The sequence below is a fragment of the Gossypium raimondii genome, chromosome 10, assembly GCF_025698545.1.
Source record: "Gossypium raimondii isolate GPD5lz chromosome 10, ASM2569854v1, whole genome shotgun sequence".
In the NCBI taxonomy this organism is placed as follows: Eukaryota; Viridiplantae; Streptophyta; class Magnoliopsida; order Malvales; family Malvaceae; genus Gossypium; species Gossypium raimondii.
Window position 1 is genome coordinate 59,340,223 of NC_068574.1, and position 21,074 is coordinate 59,361,296.

At 30.6% G+C, this 21,074-nt stretch overlaps 2 protein-coding genes across 2 annotated transcripts; both read left to right on the top strand.

The window, feature by feature from the left end:
- Positions 1–2,994: 2,994 nt before the first annotated feature.
- LOC105775693 (probable transcriptional regulator RABBIT EARS) lies at positions 2,995–3,507 on the top strand. Its single transcript, XM_012598177.1, has one exon. It carries the CDS (start codon positions 2,995–2,997, stop codon positions 3,505–3,507), a length of 513 nt encoding a protein of 170 aa, XP_012453631.1.
- A 2,823-nt stretch (positions 3,508–6,330) lies between these two features.
- Positions 6,331–6,951, top strand: LOC105775912 (probable transcriptional regulator RABBIT EARS). The gene has a single exon (XM_012598407.2). The coding sequence runs from the start codon at positions 6,331–6,333 to the stop codon at positions 6,949–6,951; it is 621 nt and encodes a 206-aa protein (XP_012453861.1).
- Positions 6,952–21,074: the final 14,123 nt, after the last annotated feature.

The following is a 21,074-nucleotide window of genomic DNA, read 5'->3' on the forward strand; positions in this document are numbered from 1 at the left end:
CCACCTTATTGCCATCCCTAGGAGCACCACGAAAATGAAGGTTCTTTTTCTAAATATAAAAAGGAATCATTATAGATGTTAGAATTTGAAATTCAAAATTGTCGAATAATTAAGGTTTATTTTTGCAGAGTCAAGCTATAAATTGAAGGAGTGAGAATTACATATTAACAAAGTTTAAACCCTAGTCATTAGGTAACCTATCAAGCGGAACAAATTATCTAATCCTGGGACAGGTCTATATAAGTTACTCAAATAATCTCTTAAACTTAAGCTCCTAGTCTTTAATTTATCCCCAAATATTTCATTCGAAATAAGGGATAATTTAAAAGCATCACAAATTATAGGGATTTATTAGAGTACAACAAAAATATATGGGCTTACTTTAAAAACTAAACTAGTTTAGGGGCTCATTTAATAGTTTAACCAAAATATTTATGTTTCCTTTGCAAAATTTCTTTCTTTCAACAAGTTGAACAATGAAGACATTTTAGGTATAATTTATAAGTACAACAACAAACTTTGAACATAACATAAAAGATAAAACTTTCAAATTAAATGAATTTAATCTCATTATAAGATACTCCGAGCTTGATCAAGAGAGATTTTACAACTTATATATAGAAGATTTAATTCGTTGAGAGGAATGAACTCGATGAGAGCTTGTATATTCATGGTAAAAAACTTTTATTGTTTATTCACATTCAAGTGATTAGTTAACTACTTTTAATAGAAAAGGTTGTTTGAGGTTCATATTAAATATGTTTAAGGCGAGGTCTCAATTATACAAAGAGTTAGCATTAATCGGGCTTAAATTACTGTGAGTTTAGTAGTATACTTCTTTCCTGGGTAAGACCCCGTAAAAGTAGGTGATGCATTGAACTGCACTACTAATTTTACTGCTTTGTTTGTATTGTTGTGCTAATACGTGAGCCGAGGTTTATCACGATATTGTGCACCACAACAAGTTGTCATAACATAATGAGACTTGCATTCACTTTTTAAATACAAAACAAGTAAATGAAATATTGTTAGTTGTATAATATTATATAGCGAACAGGATAAAGCACTCTTTAGGCTTAAATTTGGTAACTATTTTTATATTAGGGATTAAACTTTTTAGTGTTTAAATTAGTCTCTGAATTTGACAATTATTCTTATATTGGGGTTTAAAAATTTTTGTGTCCAAGTTAATTCCTGATATTTTCTTGAAAACCTTAAAATTCAAACTCCAATATAAGAATAATTACTGAGTTCGGGTCCCGAATAGTAATTTAACCCTATTAAAAATGAACCACATTTTTACACCTTACTAAAAAATCATTAAAAATAAATACAAATAATGAAATTTATATGCACCCTATTAAAGAGTTACTTTCATGTTGTGTAAACCAAGCAAACAGTACTTTAAATGAAACAGTTATTGCATCCATCATGTAATTAATGACCCTTTGTTTCTTTCACACATGTGGATCAATGTCTGAGAGTTGCTAAAAAATGGAGTCCCATTGAAGAAAATTGCCAAAAATTAATACTGAATAACAATGACTGCATATCAAAACTCAGCTAAAAAATAATTGAACAGCTTCACTGGATGTGCCAAAGCCAAAGCCAAAGCCAAAGCCAAAGCAGAAGATAATTAAATTAAAAACACTCCCCCAAAAGCTAGCAATTAGACTTTTTCATCTTGGCCTTTTTTCTCAACTTCCCTCTTAGATTCTCAATGTGGTTGTAAAGTTCTTTTTTGGGTAGAAAGAGGAGGGATTAAACCATAATTTAAACTACCCATCGGTCATTAATGCTAACCCATCAGCTACCTTGTTACCATCTCTAAAGGTATGAGTAACTTTAACCATCCATAAAAATTGTAACATATTTTTAATAGCACGTGTCACAGCTGAGTAATGTTGATCATCTATATTTTTTTGAATCGTTTGAATAGCTTCAATGCTATCCAACTCAAGAAGTATTCAATGTGAACGGGTTGATACCTTTTGATTAAATTATGATTTTTATCCATGCACTATACTCATTTTGAAGATTTAGCCCATTTACTTTAATTTGATATGATTTAGTCCTCCAATTAATAATGATACATTTTAGTACAAATCACTAACACCGTAATTTTTTTTTTGAAGTTTCGGGCTTGAACTAAATAAATAACTCAACAACTAATTGAGTTGGACTCAAACTAACTATAACCAGTTTAAATCTACGGGGTTCAAACTAACTAATTAGTTATAACTACAATAATTATAAACGAAAACCCAAACATTTACATTGGGTGGACTCGAATATCAGATTCAAAATTTCTGAAGCTTTAACCTTATCATTAAATCAAGACCGCACCGGTTGTAAGTTATCTTAATTAGTTGACTAATATGAAATTTGATATGATTTAGTCCTCCAATTAATAATGATACATCTTAGTACAAATCACTAACACCGTAATTTTTCTTGAAGTTCCAGGCTTGAGCTGAATAAACAACTCAACAACTAAATCAATTTGACTCAAACTGACTATAACCAGTATAAATCTGTGGGGTTCAAACTAACTAATTAACTATAACTATAATAATTATAGATGAAAACCCGTACATTTACATTGAGTGGGCTCAAATATCGGACCTCAAAATTTCTAAAACCTTAACCTTACCATTAAATTAAGAGGGTATCGGTTTGAAAAAAAATCCAAATAATGAAATTGAACTAGAATTTTATTCATGACATAGTGAAAATAACTAATTTTAACCATAATTTCATCTTTTAAATGATATATGAAATTTGAACGAAGGCGTAATGTTAAAAATAGCAAGAAAACTAAATTATGCCAAATTAAAATGCAGGACTAAATATCGAAATTGTGTATAGTACAAGGACAAAAATCAAAATTTGACCAAACCATTTACTTCTATATATCTCACTTCCCCATTGAAATTGCTTCTATACATCATTTATTCGCCTGAAATCAATCAAAATTCCAAAAGCTAGCAGCCCATGGAACAAGTTGATGAACAGTATTGTATATGGATGATGAAGAGGAGACCATCATCATCACAGCTTTTGAAGTCCCATTTTGAAGTATCAACGGAGTATTTAAATGATTCATGGGAAGAACAAGCATTTGCAGAAGATGCAGCCAGGTGTTTGAGGGGTTGCATTTGGCCACCAAGGTCCTATTCTTGCAGTTTTTGCAATAGAGAATTCAAGTCAGCTCAAGCCCTAGGTGGTCACATGAATGTTCATAGAAAAGATAGAGCTAAGCTCAAACAATTAGATCACTCCATTGATGATCATAAAGGACAGTCATTTGGGTCAGATTCTACACCAAGAAAAAGGGTTCTCAATGCTGATGATGGTGAGACCAGTTTGTCTGTTGGGTTGAGTTCTGTCTTGTTCAATAACAAACGACCAAAGGTTGCTGTTTCAACATGGCAGGTTCTTGAACTTAAGCCAGTGACCTCCATGGAAGAAGACTTGGACCTTGAGCTTAGGCTTGGTGTTCTATAGTAATGGATGGATCATTAACTGGATCAAAGTGTTAATTTTAGTTCAAATTTGATTTTTTTTTTATGTCAAGTTCTTTTGATATATTATCATTGGAAAATGAAAGAAAAAATCAAAATTGTCCAATCATTTAGTAGTTTAGCTATATATAATATTTATGTTTCCTTCTAAAAATTTCCTTTCTCCCAACAAGTTGAACAATCAAAGACATTTTAGGTAGACCTATCACTATATATATATATATACAAATAAGTAAATCTGTTCTCAGGTCGGGCCCTAATAAAATTCTAAGCCCGTTTGATAGGTCTTGACCCGGTTCAAAAGATAGGCTTAAATTTTTGTCCAAGCCCAGTTTTGAATTTGGGTTCAGGGTTTAAGATAAAAAAAATACCAAAATTTTATGTCAATGACATGAAAAATATTGTTGAAATGTCATCAAATAATTGAAAAAAGACCATGGATGATGTGGTGGGAAGGGTTAAAATAATTTCTCTAATTATTACAAAGCTTGATTGGACTGAAATTCAGAATATATTTAAACGAGGCTTACACATGGTAAAACTCAAACTTAAAATCTCAAAATTCCTATAATCGTAATGTTAGAAACCCTATATCTGATTGGCAACATTAGAATAATCTTAATTAAGGTGTTAATTACACTTCTAGAATCCTTTAATATTTAATATCTCACTAGACTTAGAAAATTTTATTAAGAAACAAAACTAGTTAATTAATTTAATTTCTATAATTATGATTTTGAGTGAGTTGAAAACTGGCCATACTGAGTCAACAACAAAGGCCCCATTCAAGTTTATATTAACATACAAAATCAAATTTATTTTATTTTTAGTTATCCCTCCATCAAATAGGTTAATAAGGTGTGGCTTGTCACTTCTCAATTGTCTCATATTCAACATAAATTAACTATATATTTATAAGTTTAAGTTTGATTTTCAAACACTTATCCTTTTTTTTAAAAAAAATTGGGTTTTTATTTATTTATTTTATGTTCGGGGTTTGTGATTGTCCCTCTCAACAATGTCGTCTCTAAGGTTCGAACTTAAATCTTCCTCTTAAAAATGGAATCTGCCTTACCATTGCACCCAACGATTTGTTAATATTTGAGTTTTTTTTTAATTATGACCTGTATTTATATTAAAAAATATTAAGTTGAAAAACCCCAAGAGGTATATATTTGATATATAAAACAAAATATTGTTTTAAGTCATTTTATAATCAAATTTTGTATTTTAGTATATTGTTTGAAGAACATGACCAAACTTTTTCTATATGTACATTTATCACACAATCATTTGACTGAAAAACCTTTTCTATATGCTTTTATTAAAAAAAAGAAAAGAAAGGGTAAACTAGACTCTAAGTCCTTATACTCTTCATACATTTAAAATTTAGTTTTTATTTTTATTTTAAGAAATTTAGTCCTTCTACTTTTAAATTTAAAAATATAAGTCAAACTATTATCACCATTAAATTTTTATGTTAAATTCATGTTCCTTACCTTACCATTATTTTTGTTATATGGCTATCAAGTGAGGGATTTTTTTAATTTTAAAATATCGCACCAACAAATTTAGTAGAGTTAATAATTGGATCTAATCTTGAAATTTAAAAAGTATAGGGACTAAATTCTAAATATACTGAAGAGTGTAGAGACTTAGAGCATGTTTTAACCTTTAAATATATATAAATATTTAAAAAAAACAATAGATATTTCAAAATGGGTAAATATTGAAGATTGTTCTATAAATTATAACTATATTAAAAATAGAAAGAAAAAAGAAAAAGAATTGCTTTCAGATTGTGTATACCAAGCAAAGAGAACTTAATGAAACAGTTATTACATCCATCATGTATTAATGATCCTTTGTTTCTTTCTTACTTGTGGGTCAATGTGTAGGAGTTTCTAAAAAATGGGGACCATTTGAAGAAATTACCAAAAATAATACTGAGTATAACAATGACCATGTATAAAAAATCAGCTAAAAAAAGAAATCGGCTAAAAAACAAGAGAATAGCTTCACTAGATGTGCCAAAGCAAAGTAGAAGAGAATTAAATTTTACAAAAAAAAAAAAAGTTAATTTCACCAAAATTGCTCCGTAAATCTTAAAGCATTCTAATTTAGTCCTTAAGGTATCGGTATCACATCAATCAAATCCTTCCATCAGCCTAGCCATCGCTCTGAATGTTAAATGTCAATTTGAATCTGACATGAAACACATTTAAAACACGTTACTTAAATTGTAAAAACACGTGCACGTACCACATAAATAGCTTGGATTTGGTGTTAAACATAACATACAATGTCAACAAAATTTAGAAGAGTTAATTTTTTTTTAATATATTACGCTTTTTACAATTTGGACCACATGTTTTAAATATATTCTATGTTAAATCTGATTAGACATTTAACAGATTTAATTAGAACGTTTTAAAGATTAGTACCAATTCCAAATTAGGGTCATGGAAGCATTTATTGTCCAAGTTAATGGCGTACAGAAAGACAAGCATTTATTGTCGAAGATTGAAATACTACATTTTACATTTCGTAGACCATTTTAGAATATGAGCCATAGCATGAGGACTTCTGGTGAAATTAACCCTTAAAACCCACCACAAAAGCTAGCAATAAGACTTTTTCAGCTTAACCTTTTTCAACTTCCTCTTAGATTCTCAATGTAGCTTTCATGTATTAAATGTCAATAGGGTTGAAACCCTTTACTTCTATATAACCCCACTTTGTATCTATATATATTAACAGTTCTAGGTCTTGAAATCCAATCAAATTCCCCAAAAAGAAATCCCATATGAAACAAGGTGATGAACAGTGTTGGATGTGGATGATGAAGAAGAGACCATCATCATCACAGCTTTTGAGGTCCCATTTTGAAGTATCCATGGAGTGTTTAAGTGATACATGGGAAGAACAAGCATTTGCAGAAGATGCGGCCAGGTGTTTAAGGGGTTGTATTTGGCCACCAAGGTCCTATTCTTGCAGCTTTTGCAATAGAGAATTCAGGTCAGCTCAAGCTCTTGGTGGTCACATGAATGTTCATAGAAGGGATAGAGCTAAGCTTAAACAATCCCTTAATGATCATCATCAATATCCCAACAATGAAGAAGCTGCCTCTAAGTCTAAACCCCCAGTTGATGAAGCAGCATGCACTTTAGATCACTCCATTGATTATTCTACTGCAACAAAAAGGGCTTTCAATGATGTTGAAACCAGCTTGTCTGTTGGGTTGAGTTCTGTCTTGTTCCAAAACCGACCAGCTGTGACTTGTAATAAGGAGGCAGCCAATAACAAAAGACCCAAGGTTGCTGTTTCAACACTGCAATGCTCTCCACTTCAATGGCAGGTTCTTGAACTCAAGCCTGCAAGCTCCATGGAAGACTTGGACCTTGAGCTCAGGCTTGGTGTTCTATGATGAGTGGAGTCTAATTAACTTTGATTTTCTTTCACTTTATGTGATATTATCATTGGAAAAGCCAAGGTCTACTATGAATTGTGCAGATAATGAAAGAAAAAAAATCTGATTTATCAATTATGTTTCTTATATTCTGATATATAATAATCTTAGTTTTTGAGCTTTCTTTAGTATTCTGATATATATAACATGGATCTTATATTCTGATATATAACAGCTCTTGCATTATATTTACATGCAATAAGAATCTGTCCTTTGGAACAAGATGACTGTAAATGCTGTTGCAGGTGGTGAAAATAAGCAGCTTTTTTACACTGTGAACAACTGTTAAACTGCAATCTCTTGGGTTAATGAAGATGTAATAGTGGTTAGATCCATGGATTTGACTGTGGGAGCTTTATGGTGTGAAAGAACTGACTTGTGCTGCTACTGTGGGAATGCATATCACAACAGTAGTTCTGTTTTTTACCTGCTATTGTCATTACATATACATAAGTGTGTATATATATATATATCATCTATGCATCAACCCCAAGAATTCTGAAGAAACTTTATGTTCCCATCCACTCACTTCTCAATGATCTGCAAAACGTCCAAAATCTTTCACCTAACACGCAATGGAATCAACTTAATTTATACACATCAAAACTATATATTAGGGGGGTAAAACTAATATATTACGCCACGTGTAACTCATGCTATTATGTAAGCACCAACTTTTAATAGTATACGTTAATAAAATTTGTAATAAAATGATCAATTTATTTTGATCAATTTAACTTCAAGCATTTCAAATTAATCGTTCAAGATATTTCGATTTTCGATTTTTTTCCCGAGTTTCAACAGATTTAGAGTAATATATAACAACATGTTATTACTCTTTCCTCAACAAACCAAACCTAGAACCCTAAAAGAAGAAAACAAATTCTGAAAAAATAATGAAAAAATTGAAACCTGCCCTAAGCTAGAAGAAGGTAGGGTGTGTTAGCTATTTAATAAGCTAAGTTAAGCTTGTGATGGCGATGGATCGTCCCAGAATACACGGGAGAGGTCTCTGACTCATTTCTTGTTGTTTCTTACTTTTTCTCAACGTTTATCTTTATAAGGAACACCCTCTTTTTGACTTAATGCTTTGCAGAGGGAAAAAAAGGGTTAATTCACCGGTCATCTCTAGAGTAGTACTTGGATTCTAAATCGGTATATAAACTTTAAAATATTGTAATTAAGTCCTTAAAATATCCGTCATTAGCCTGCGCGTTAAATGCTACCTCAAATTTTTAAAAGTACTTGGATCAAATTGTAAACACATATGTAGTTGCAAAGGTGAATCTAAAGGGATCAGGCAGGAACCTTGGCTGCGAAAATGGAAAATTTGTAATGTAGCCTTAATAAATGATTAAATTATAAGTTAGTATATAGTAAAATTGTATTTTAGCCTCAAAAAAGGGAAAAAAAATCTATTACGTACGTCCTTTCAAAAACGTTGAAGCTAGTAATACATGATAAATTTATATTTTGATCTCTAAAAAATTTATAATTCAATTCGGACCCTTAAATTTTTTTTTGAATTCATCCCTATATATATATTGCATGAATAGTTTGAATCTAACATGTTTAAAAAAAAAGAAGAAATAGTGCTCATAAATTTTTATTGAACTATCTGTTTTTTTTAATACGTCGTATCCAATTATCAATGGCTCTATTCAGTTTGATTAACATTTTTAAATATTTAAATTAGTACTTAATGTTCAAAATAATGGCTACACTGACGAAAGATCTTAATTGATATAATATCGATACTTTAAGAATTCAATTGGAATGTTTTTAAAGTTTAGGTACTAATTTAAAACCTAACCAATAATTCGGGGGTGTTAGGTGGAATTAAACACTTACAAGAAAAAGGAAAAAGCTACAAGTAAAAGACAGTTGCATAGCAATGCATGCAGGGAATTTATGTCATAACCCAACAAATTCTTCACTGTTTTGATGGTTTCTTTTCATGTTTTTGGAAGTGTTAGGGTTCTTTGTTTTTTCCACACAAAAAAAGGGGGTTTTAAAAGGCAGAAAAAGAGGAAAAAAAGGAATTTAAGTGAGGGTTTGTTTTGGGGATTTAGGGTTTAGGTTTCCATGAAATGTACCAAAGATGTTTGAAAAAGGGGGGAAGCATTGGGTTAGGGAATGAAGGGGTTTTTTATGAGAAAATGGCAATGGCAGAGATGCACATGGAAGGGAGAATGACGGGTCAGTTTGTGGGTTGGTTTCAAAAAGATTCATTAATGGAGGATTTTACTCAAAAGGGGAATGAAGTATATACTATGAGAAATGGGTCTTTCAGAACTCAACTGGAGAAACTGGTTTTTTTTGGGACATTACTTGTTAATCTTCGGATTTAAGTCGCGTTAGTCGTGATATTGTTAAGGAATCCTCCATTAATGAATCTTTTTGAAACCAATTCAATCTTTCGAAAGTTAAGAACTAACGGTCAAGATATTCAATTAATCATATGTTGTCAAGTGACATTCGAATAATGTCACATTGACAAAAGTAATTTATGATTAGTTGCATATTCTAATCATTTTTTATCACCAAAAACTACTTTCTTTCATGGAAACTACTTATTTTTCGGGATGATGACATGATTGTAACGTCAACATATGCCATGTGGTAATTTATGATTGGATGGTATCTCAGACGGTTTTTTAATGTCCAAAGAATTGAACTGGGAATGTCTGATAACGTTAGGGACAAAACTAAGAAATTCAAATAATGTTAGGAGTTAAAAGTGGGTCAAAAAAACTATTTTAGGATCAAGGTGGGGAAAACGATATATTTTAGAGACTAAAATGTGCATATTAAGGGTGAAAACTTTTATTATTAAATATATTTGTTAAAAATTTTAACGAGGTTTTGGTTAAAATGGTAAAATTAAATATTTTAATTTCATTGTGCCATTAGTTTAAATCTCATCATAATTAAATTTTTATTAATTTTATATAAAAAGACAAAAATAACCTCATGTGTATATAAAAGGATATTTTATAATTTTTCAATTAAACTAATGTTCGGTTTACTCGTGACACCAACTCTTTCATAAGCTTAAATATTAGTATAAATATATTCACCTAACTTCACTATTTAGTAAAATGAGATGATGGCACATAATAATAAAAATTAAAAATCAAATTCACTTAGTTTTCCATTTCAATGGTATGTTATCATTTTGTACACATAGAATTATACACTATCGATTGCATCGAATATTAATTCGGAGAAAAATTAACTGGTTTTTGAAAGGATAAATTATAATTTTGATCTTGTTATATTTATGCTCAAACTTGAAATTTAGTCTCAATAGTTTACTTTTATAATAATGTTGTCCAAATAATTAACATCGTTGATTATTTGAGTTAAAATATTGATGTGATTTGGGGAAAAAATGCTTCCAACTCATCATATTAACACATTTTTTCTCGCAAAGGGTGTTTTTGACAAAATAAAATTATTATAAAAATAAAGGGATCAAATTATATCAAATCAAGGTATAAAGACTAAATTCTAACTTTAAGCATAGAAGCGGGACTAAAGTCATGACTTGACCTTGTATAGAAATAAACGAACTCAAAATTGAGTATTTTTTTTTGTTGTACTATCATGAAAGGAAGAAGAGGGAAAAGGTTATCAATAACGTTTTTTAAACCAAACCGGTAGTTGAATTGGCCGGTCACTAGCTCGTTGATATGACCGGTTCGATTAATAATCGATTTTTGGTCTAACCGGTTTAAAACCATTCTTCGAATCAATACCTCCACTAATTTTCGGTCCAACCAATTCAATCGATTAATTCAACCGGTAATTTTTATAGGTATTTTTGCTTTGCATAAATATTTATATATTTTATAATTAAATTTAAATTAAAAAAGATTTCAAATATTAATATTAATATATTTTTATAATCAAATTTAAATTAATAAATATATTCCAAGAAGACGGAAGAAAAAAAAAGAGAAAGGGTCTCAAGGTTGAAGAAGCCCATTTAAGCCCAATCTCCAAGTTGGTAAGCCCAAGCCCAAGAGACAACCTTAAACCCTAAGTGGGGTTAATGTTTTTTATGATTGGACTTGTGTCATACAAAATATTAGTCAAATAAATACTTATTATGCTCAATTGGTCTCCATCACATGGAGTTCTCAAAAACTTGTCCCACAGCCTATATTATTTCTATTATTTTTTTTAAAATAAATATTTGTACTTTTTTATATTCTAATAATTATATAGAGATGTGATATCCTATAAAAGTATGTGAAGTACATGAAAAAAAATTAATTAAAAATATTTGTATAAAACACATATACATATTTAACATTTTTTATAAAAAGAAGAAATAGCGATGTTTGAAAATCAAACTTATATCGTTTAAAAATCAACGTTTTAATAATTGGATCAATGATAGAACTAATTAAACTATCGATTTTCAACTCAAATAATGTCCCAATAACTGATTAGGTAAAATATACTAAATTTATATAACAAATTTAAAAATAATATAATAATAAATAGTTTTGGTTGGAATGGTAAAACTAAAAGATAAAAATTGTAAAATTTTGGGGTTGAATCCCATTTTCTAGATCTTATATGAAATGATAAAATTTCCCTCAAAGAAACATCATTTGCTTATTAAAAACGAGGGGCCTGCAATAAATTCATTGTTGAGTTGATAGCTCAATAGAGGGTGACATCAACTCAGTAAAACACTTAAATATGGTAATAGATGATATTTATTAGCTTATAAAAATGAGGGGTTTTGATAAATTCATTACTGAATTGGTGACCTGATTGAGAGTGATATCAATTTAATAAAACAGTTAAATATAATAACAAATATGAAACATTTATAAAAACTTATTCAACTAGTTTAACCGTTGATTTTTTTATCTTAATTTTTTATTTATTCCGAACAATTCACTTAAAATTCAGTTCAACTCTAGTATTTGAATCAACATATCAACTTATTTCTAATCTAATCGGTCCAATTAATCAATTTAATCCGATTTAAATACCATTTGTTTCCACAAAAATCTTTGGTGACTTACATCAAGGAGTTGATTGACTTAACCCCTCAAATCAAAGAAATAAATGATAGGAGGAAGGTAATCATTTAGACCCCACATTAGGTGCCATGCTTTTTGTAATTCAGCAATAGTCCCCACAATTCTTTTGCCCTAATGATGGCATCTAATAAAGAGCTGGTTTCTCCAAAAATATCTCCATGTCTATCCCCTCTTTGGTCCTAAAACCTTGTAATTACTTTGAAAATAATGATGCAAAATTGTCAATGCACTTTTGGGGATTTTTATTCCAATGTTTGGACTTTTTGGATTATTTTTTAAAGTAAGCTACTTTTTAGATTATTTTCAAAATAATATGTTTTTCTAGGGCTACTATTTATTTTGGTCAAATTTTGAAGGCTATTATATCTTTTTCAAACATTTTTTAAGATATTAATCTATTTTAGGTAAAAATATAGACTTAAGAAAATAGGTGAATGTAAAAGATTATGTTCGTTTTCTAAATGAGTTGGGCTTCAAGTAAGTTTTTTTTGCCTAGACTCGTCCCGACTCAACCAAATTTGCAAAAAAGAAACATGCTGCTGTTTTGGTGTTGTTTTGTCATTATTTTGTTGTCGTTTCACTATTATATTGTTACTATTTTGTTGTTATTGTCTTAATATTGTATAACTAATGTTTTATTATTAATTTTGCTTAGAGGCATTTGCTTGCTAAGTTACACTTATTTTAGTATTATTTAAGTATAAATATTAAATATTTTTTAATTATCGGGAAATATTTATTTTAATATTTTTAGTGTATTTAATGTATTATATTTTTTAAATTTTATTTTTATATAAAAATAATATAAACAAAATTAATACAGGTGAGTTGGGCCGGGTTTGGGAAAAATTTTAGACTTATATTTTTGGTCGAACCTAAAAAAGGGTCTAAAATTATATTAAAGCCCAACCTAACCCATGATCACCTCTACTATTATTTCAATAATATAAAATTAAAACTTATTACTACAAAATTGATGCATTAATATTTTTGTTCAATTAATTGCTAAAAATCATAAAATCCAAATGTGATTCTTATTTTCATTCAAAAATAAATTATAGATTGAATTTTTAGATGGTTATAATTTTAAAATAGTTTATATATTTTAATTAAATTAAACATTTTAATGATGTTACTTTACATTGTTGAAATTAAATGTAGTGTTTATTGAATTAAAAAATAAACACATAAAATCATATATAATGTGTGTGGCATTAAGAACTAGTGTGTATAAATTCGATGATATGCTTGATATTTTGATCTTCTTCTTCTACTTTGGCATAGATCAGATTAAAATTAATTAATGTAATCAATTTCGCATCCATTTTGATTGTATAAATTATGGTGCACCGTTTCAATAATAAACAGGAATATGAACACTCTTTTTCAAGAATTGTATAAGCTCTCGATAATAAGAGATATAATCCAAATTGGTTTGAAATCTAAAATTACGTTAAATATTTACAAGGCATATTATAAATATGAGTTAATATGTAGCTTACCCCTGAAGTTGTGTAAAAGTATTTAGTTGGTACCTAAACTTTTTTTGTACTTAGTTGGTACCCAAATTTGTATTTCGTCACACACATTGCCTCAATTTGTTAACAACATTAATTTTTAAAGGTTAACATGTAGTCTGCTCGCTGAACTTGTCCAAAAGTACTTATACCTGAAATTGTCCAAAAAGAACTCAGTTGGTACCTTAAGTTGTTAAAAATATATATACTTTATATTTTTAAATTTTTAAAATTTTTTAATTTATGCCTACCACATGTCATTATAGGATTGGCCATCAATGTCATATCAGCACAAACTAACGATGTTAGTGTGGAAGTACTAACCTGGGTGACGAAATACAAATTCAGATACCAATTAGATACTTTTGGACGAGTTTAAGGGATAAATTACATATATTAACCTTATAAATATTTAGAACTTAGAATACATTATAAATATTAAATATAAATATATTCTTACATTTTCATTAGTAGAAAGGCATCGACACTATAAATGGTATCTGCATCCTCACCCCAACTTATAGGAGGAGGGTACAACAATTGTTTAATTTGACGATGTCTTAATTGGTCACCCTAGTAAGGGAAAATACATGCAATGGCAAAGATAGTTAGATCATATGTATAAGTATGTGCACACTCTAACATATTATTCAAAATCTTCATCGGTCACGTTGGCTATTGACGACTCCTCAATAAATGTTTGCAGCCAAATGAACTTCCCTTGACCTCGTTGATATTATTCTTATCGATTGGATTATTCTTTATTAACCTCATCATTACATCCTCAGTAACAATTTGAGGCCAATTGCAAGAAAGGTGGAAGGTAAAGATCATTGAGCTCCAAATTTCCACTATGGTTGCATGCATTAGTGGTTGTATTGGAAAGTGAGGTATTTCAGCTACTTTCAAAAACATCAACTGCTAGTCTGCGTTGATCTTCATTCTGCATCGAAAAATTTACATTTCATCATATCCAAACATTTCATTGCTCATTCTAGCTAATAAGAGATAATAGATAAACCTATAATTATTTTTTTATAATATAAATTTATTAATACTAAAAGTTTTGTAATAGTAACAAATAAATACAAATTTTAATGGTAAGTTGAAAAATTTCAATGTTTGTAGTTTGTTAAGTAATATGATTCTTTTCCCTCACCAGAGTCATAACATATATGGGAACTCAACACCTATGGGAGTAAAAGGTGAAAGGTAAGAATTTGTGGAGGTTTTAGGCCTAAGAACTCGACACCTATGGGTGTAGATTTCAATATTGTGAAAAAAATGTGGAGGGGTATTATAGCCACGGTAAAAATTTGGTACTGGGACTTAACATCTATGCGTATCGACTTCCATTCAATGCATGTTTATTATGGTTTAGTTTTCCAAACGGTGAGAATTGAATTAATAAAGACCTCGATACTCATGTATGTTGAGTTTTATTCAGTGCATCAATTAGAGTTAAGCTTTTCAAATAGTAAAACTTTAATTCAAGAAAAACACGACACTTATGGTTGTCAAAATCTTCTTGCATAGATTCCCGTGAGTTGGCGTGATGGTCTGGGTGTCTACCGCCCTAAGTATGACCTGAGTTTGAATCGCAATAGTCGTGTTGTTGTTAGGACTTTATCCTCTTATTGTAATTCCCCAAAAAAATTGTAGAAATTAGGTTAACCCCCAATTGTCACAATTACACACAAACACATGAAACAAATATACAAGAAATTCTACTCCCATAAATGTGAAGGTCTATATGCCATGTCTACCTCAAGCTAGTATATAGAGACTAGTTTTTAACAGTAAAAATTAATGAAATTCTTAACAAAATGATCAATTTACCTTTTGATCTAACGTACAAAGATTAATTTAGCTATTTTTTAATAAAAAAAAGTAAAATGCAATTTACCTTCTAATACAAAAGCTTCCATATAATGTTACCAAATATTCATATTTTTAACACTTATCTACCAAACAATAAATTTAACTACCTTCGAATTTTAGAATCGTTACTAATTAAAAACTTTATTTAAAAAACATTTCAGACCAAACATGATTAATTGTAAAATAAAAATATTGTAAAAAAATAGAATATCGGTAATGACAATATATCACAAGGAAAAGAGAAATAAAAACAAAAAACACGCAGATTTTTACGTAGAAACCCTTTTGGAAAAAAACCACGGGTAAAGGAGAAGAAAATTCACTATGTCGAATACGAATAATTACAAGAGGAGTAAACTAGGTCTATTTATAGGCTTGTAAAACCATATTTTAATAGGAGTGTAGTAAGATTAAAACACGTTATTCTAATCAATATCAAATAGATGGAGTTTATTAAGGTTTGAAAAACTTTATTCTAAAATAAAATAAAAGAAGTATACTAGATCTCGGTTCCAATTTTCCATTATCAACATGAGCATACGTAGGACACACAAAGATCTTTAAATCAAAATAGTCAGCAGGATTACCAGACCATACCTCTTGTGGAGTCTTTTTCTCAATGACAACGGATGGAGATCGGTTGATTAAAAAACATGTAATAGAGGCTGCTTCAGCCCAAAATGACTTCGGTAAGTTGGCATTTGACAACATACATTGAACATTCTCCATGATCATTCTGTTCATTTGTTCTGCAACGTCGTTTTGCTGTGGAGTATGACAAACTGTCAAGTCTCTCATGATCCATTCTGACTTGCACAGTTTATTAAATTCATTATAACAAAACTCTAAGCCATTGTTTGTGCGGAGGTATTTTATTTGTTTTCTCGTCTGTTTTTCAATCATAGTTTTCCAAGACTTAAATGCGGAAAACCCATCATCTTTCTGCTTCAGGAAAAAAGTCCACACTTTTCTAAAAAAATCATTAATAAAAGCTAGCATATAATTAGCTCCACTTCTCGAAGGCACTCTGGATGGCCCCCACTAATCAGAATGAATATAATCCAATGTTTCCTTCGTGTTATAGATTCCTCTGGTGAATTGAACTCTCTTTTGCTTCCCAAAAACGCAGTGCTTATAGAACTTTAGTTTGCAAATTCTTTGCCCATCAAGAAGTCCTCTTTTGCTCAATTCTGTCATGTCATTTTCACTTATATGCGTCATTTGACAAGGAAAATGATGCGACAGCTGTATCACCAGTAACAGTAGAACCTTGCAAAACATATAACTTGGTAGTATTTCTCTGCCTTTTCATCACAACGAGGGAACCTTTGGAAATTTTTAAAACCCTACTTTCAGCTGTGTATTTGTACCCTTTTGAATCAAGAGTATTCAACGAAATTAAATTTTTCTTCAATTTGGGAACATATCGTACGTCACTAAGTTTTCTGACAACTCCATCAAACATCTTAATTTTAATTGTTCTAACACCTACAATTCTACATGAAACATTATTTCTCATCAAAACAACACATTCAGACACTGTTTCGTAAGTTGTAAACCAATCCCGATTGGGAATCATGTGGAAAGTACAACCCGAATTAAGGATTCACTCCTCGCTCACTTTAGAATTGTTGACAGAATCGACTAAAAGTTCACCATTGCTATAGTTTTCTACAACATCAACTTTACTGGAATTTTCTTGTTGTTTTTCATTTTGATTCGCAGCCTCCCTTTTGATCTTGTTCTGTAGCTTATAGTGCTCAGATTTAATGTGTCATTTATTCTTGCAGAAGTTACAAGTTTTACCTCTGTTTGAAGACTTCGATCTACCCTTAGATTTACAGCGAAGATTCTGTTCCTGTGTACTTCCACGATCATCATCATCATCAGCATTCTGATTTTGTCTTCCACGAACAATGAAACCTCTCTTTGAGAGTCGATTTTAACCACAATATGTTTCATCTTATTATACGAGGTTAAAGAACCATAAACCTCATCAACTGTGAGAGACACGCGACTATATAAAATTGTATCTCTAAAGGTTGAATAAGACGGGGGCAATGAACAAAGTAGAATCAACCCTAGATATTCCTTATCATACTGAACCTCCATGGCCTCCAAGTTTGAGAGAATTTCTTTAAACACTGTTAAGTGTTTGTGTACAGACGCACCTTCTTCTAAACGATGAGCATAAAGACAATGTTTCATATGCAGCTTGCTAGTTAGAGTTTTCGACATAATATTTGTTCCAACCTCTTCTATAATCCAGCGGTCTTCTCTTTCATCACATCCTGTAAAATTTCATTAGACAAATGCAGATGTAACTGTGTTAACGCCTTTCGATCATTGCGCTTCTTTTCTTCCTCCGTCAATGTTGAAGACATCTTATTGTTGGAACGCCGGCACCCCTATGGGCCAGCGAAAAAATAAAACACCCGGCGATCCTAACTATGGATCCATGTGTAAGGAACGGATCGGGTGAAAAAAGGTTTTGAAATTACCGAATGGTGATTCTGAGTAGACAGCGACACCTCGGCAATGAGTAATCTGATCTACTATCGAACCAAGCCGCAATCTTTAATGACTCCGACCTCTACGTAATCCACCTAGTTGACTATGAACAGAAGGAATCCCCAAACAATTTTGGAGAAAACTTTACTTTGACGGCCGCTAGACTCACCAAGCAAAGAAAAACGAGATTTTATATCTTATTAATATTTTTTAGGGTTTTTCAAAATTAAATAAATATAATAATGTTGAAAAAACTAAAAATTATAATTACATTAAGGATAATAAAGATTTCGGTAAACTATATTTATTTATATACGATCCAAATTCATATTCTCATTATTTGTACAACAACCTTGTACATATAATGTGTTCGATACTTGATTACCCAATTAAATTAATTCGATAATTAATTTAATTCATGCGACAACCAAACACAATACCATTTATGTTTTATTCCGTTCATTTCAACTCTAGGGTGTGACCCTGTAGGTTCTTGTAACGTTAGCAGTAATGTTAGAACGATTCCAATGTTACAAACAATGAGTGGCACCTAGCAATGCATCATTGCTACCTAAGTCACAAGAAATCATGATTCGACATAACCATTTTATGATTAATCTTTTCATGTACTAATCCTCAAGTCCTTTATCTCTGAATTGAACACAAGTCATGGAATAGTCACACTTGTATAGTCCATTCCATGTTCCTTGATATCTTAAGTAGACTATGATATACAAATAAGTATGACATCTCATATCAGCTTATTTGAGAATGGCCATGCATTTCTAGTCTCACACAATCAAGTGGCCTAAGATATTACTCCCATTATGTATGAGGGACTTATCCTATATTGATCAACCATATCCCTCTACATAGATTATGGTATATTCAACATCAGCCTTTATAGAACAACCAGTTACGGTGTACGTTTGACTGTATCAAAATATACAACTCACGATGTTGGGATTATAATGATCTCAAGTTTGAGGATCATATACATATTAATCACTATGAGTAATGTCGTGACAATTACATAATAATCCAAGAAACATTCTCATAACGGGTCAGTCCAATATGTTGTTCTCTAACACACATATTCATGCATCGATTCTGACACTCCATATCAATGACAACTCTTTATCATCAATCAATTACATGTTAGTCTTAATGCATTATCGTTGTCCTATTCAACAATAATACTTGACTAAGGACATTTTAAGAATAATCATTATATTCTCAGGACATTATTATAAAATAGTTTATTTATACACACAGAAAAGAAACTGAAATAATAATGGTAACGCCTTATATTATTAAACATGATAAATCAATTATGTTATTACAACCATCTCATGATTGATCTTTGGGCATACTCTAACACTTATCTACCCCTAGTAGGGCTTCCTCTAAGTTCAACTCTGCAAGAACTGCCTACATCTTTCATCACATCTTGTAAAATTTCGTTAGACAAATGCAGATGTAACTGTGTTAACGTCTTTCGATCCTTGCGCTTCTTCTCTTCTTCCGTCAATGTTGAAGGCATCTTATTGTTGGAACGGCGGCACCCTATGGCGCAACGGAAAAATAAAACACTCGGCAATCCTAACCATGGATCCATGTGTGAGGAATGAATCAGGGTGAAAAAAAGTTTCGAAATTACCGAACGGTGATTCTGAGTAGACAGCGACTCCTCGGCAATGAGTAATCTGATCTACTATCGAACCAAGCCGCAATATTTGATGACTCTGACCTCTACGTAATCCACCCAGTTGACTATGAACGGAAGAAATCCCCATACAGTTTTGGAAAAGACTTTGCTTTGACGGCTACTAGACTCACTAAGTAAAGAAAAACGAGATTTTATATCTTATTATTATTTTTAGGGTTTTTCAAAATTAAATAAATATAATAATGTTTAAAAAATCAAAAATTATAATTACATTAATTATAATAAAGATTTCGGTAAACTATATTTATTTATATACGAACCAAAATCATATTCTCATTATGTGTACAAAAACCTTGTACATATAATGTGTTCGACATTTGATTACCCAATTAAATTAATTCTATAATTAATTTAATTCATGCAACAACCAAACACAATACCAATTATGTTTTATTCCGTTCATTTCAACTATAATGTGTGACCCTGTAGGTTCTTGTAACGTTAGCAGTAATGTCAGAGCGATTTCAATGTTACAAACAATGAGTGGCACCTAGCAATGCATCATTGCTACCTAAGTCACAAGAAATCATGATTCGACATAACATTTTTAAGATTAATCTTTTCATGCACTAATCCTGAAGTCCTTTACCTCTGGATTGAACATAAGTCATGGAATAGTCACACTTGTATAGTCCATTTCATGTTCCTTGAAATCTTAAGTAGACTATGATATACAAAAAAATATGACATCTCATATCAGCTTATTTGAGAATGGCCATGCATTTCTAGTCTCACTCAATCAAGTGGCCTAAGATATTACTCCTATTATGTATGAGGGACTTATCCTATATCGATCAACTATATCCCTCTACATAGATTGTGGTATATCCAACATCAGCCTTTATAGAACAACCAGTTACGGTGTACGTTTGACTGTATCAAAATATATAACTCACGATGTTGGGATTATGATGATCTTAAGTCTAAGGATCATATACATATTAATCACTATGAGTAATGTCGTGATAATTATATAATAATCCAAGAAACATACTCATAACGGGTCAGTCCAATATGTTGTTCTCTAACACATATATTCGTGCATCGATTCTGACACTCCATATCAATGACAACTCTTTATCATCAATCAATTACATGTTAGTCTTAATGCATTATCGTTGTCCTATTCAACAATAATACTTGACTAAGGACCTTTTAATAATAATCATTATATTCTTAGGACATTATTATAAAACAGTTTATTTATACACACAGAAAAGAAACTGAAATAATAATGGTAACGCCTTATATTATTAAACATGATAAATCAAGTATGTTATTACAACCATCTCATGATTGATCTTTGAGCATACTCTAACACTTGTCTACCCCTAGCAGGGTTTCCTCTAAGTTCATCTGTGTAAGAACTGCCTACAT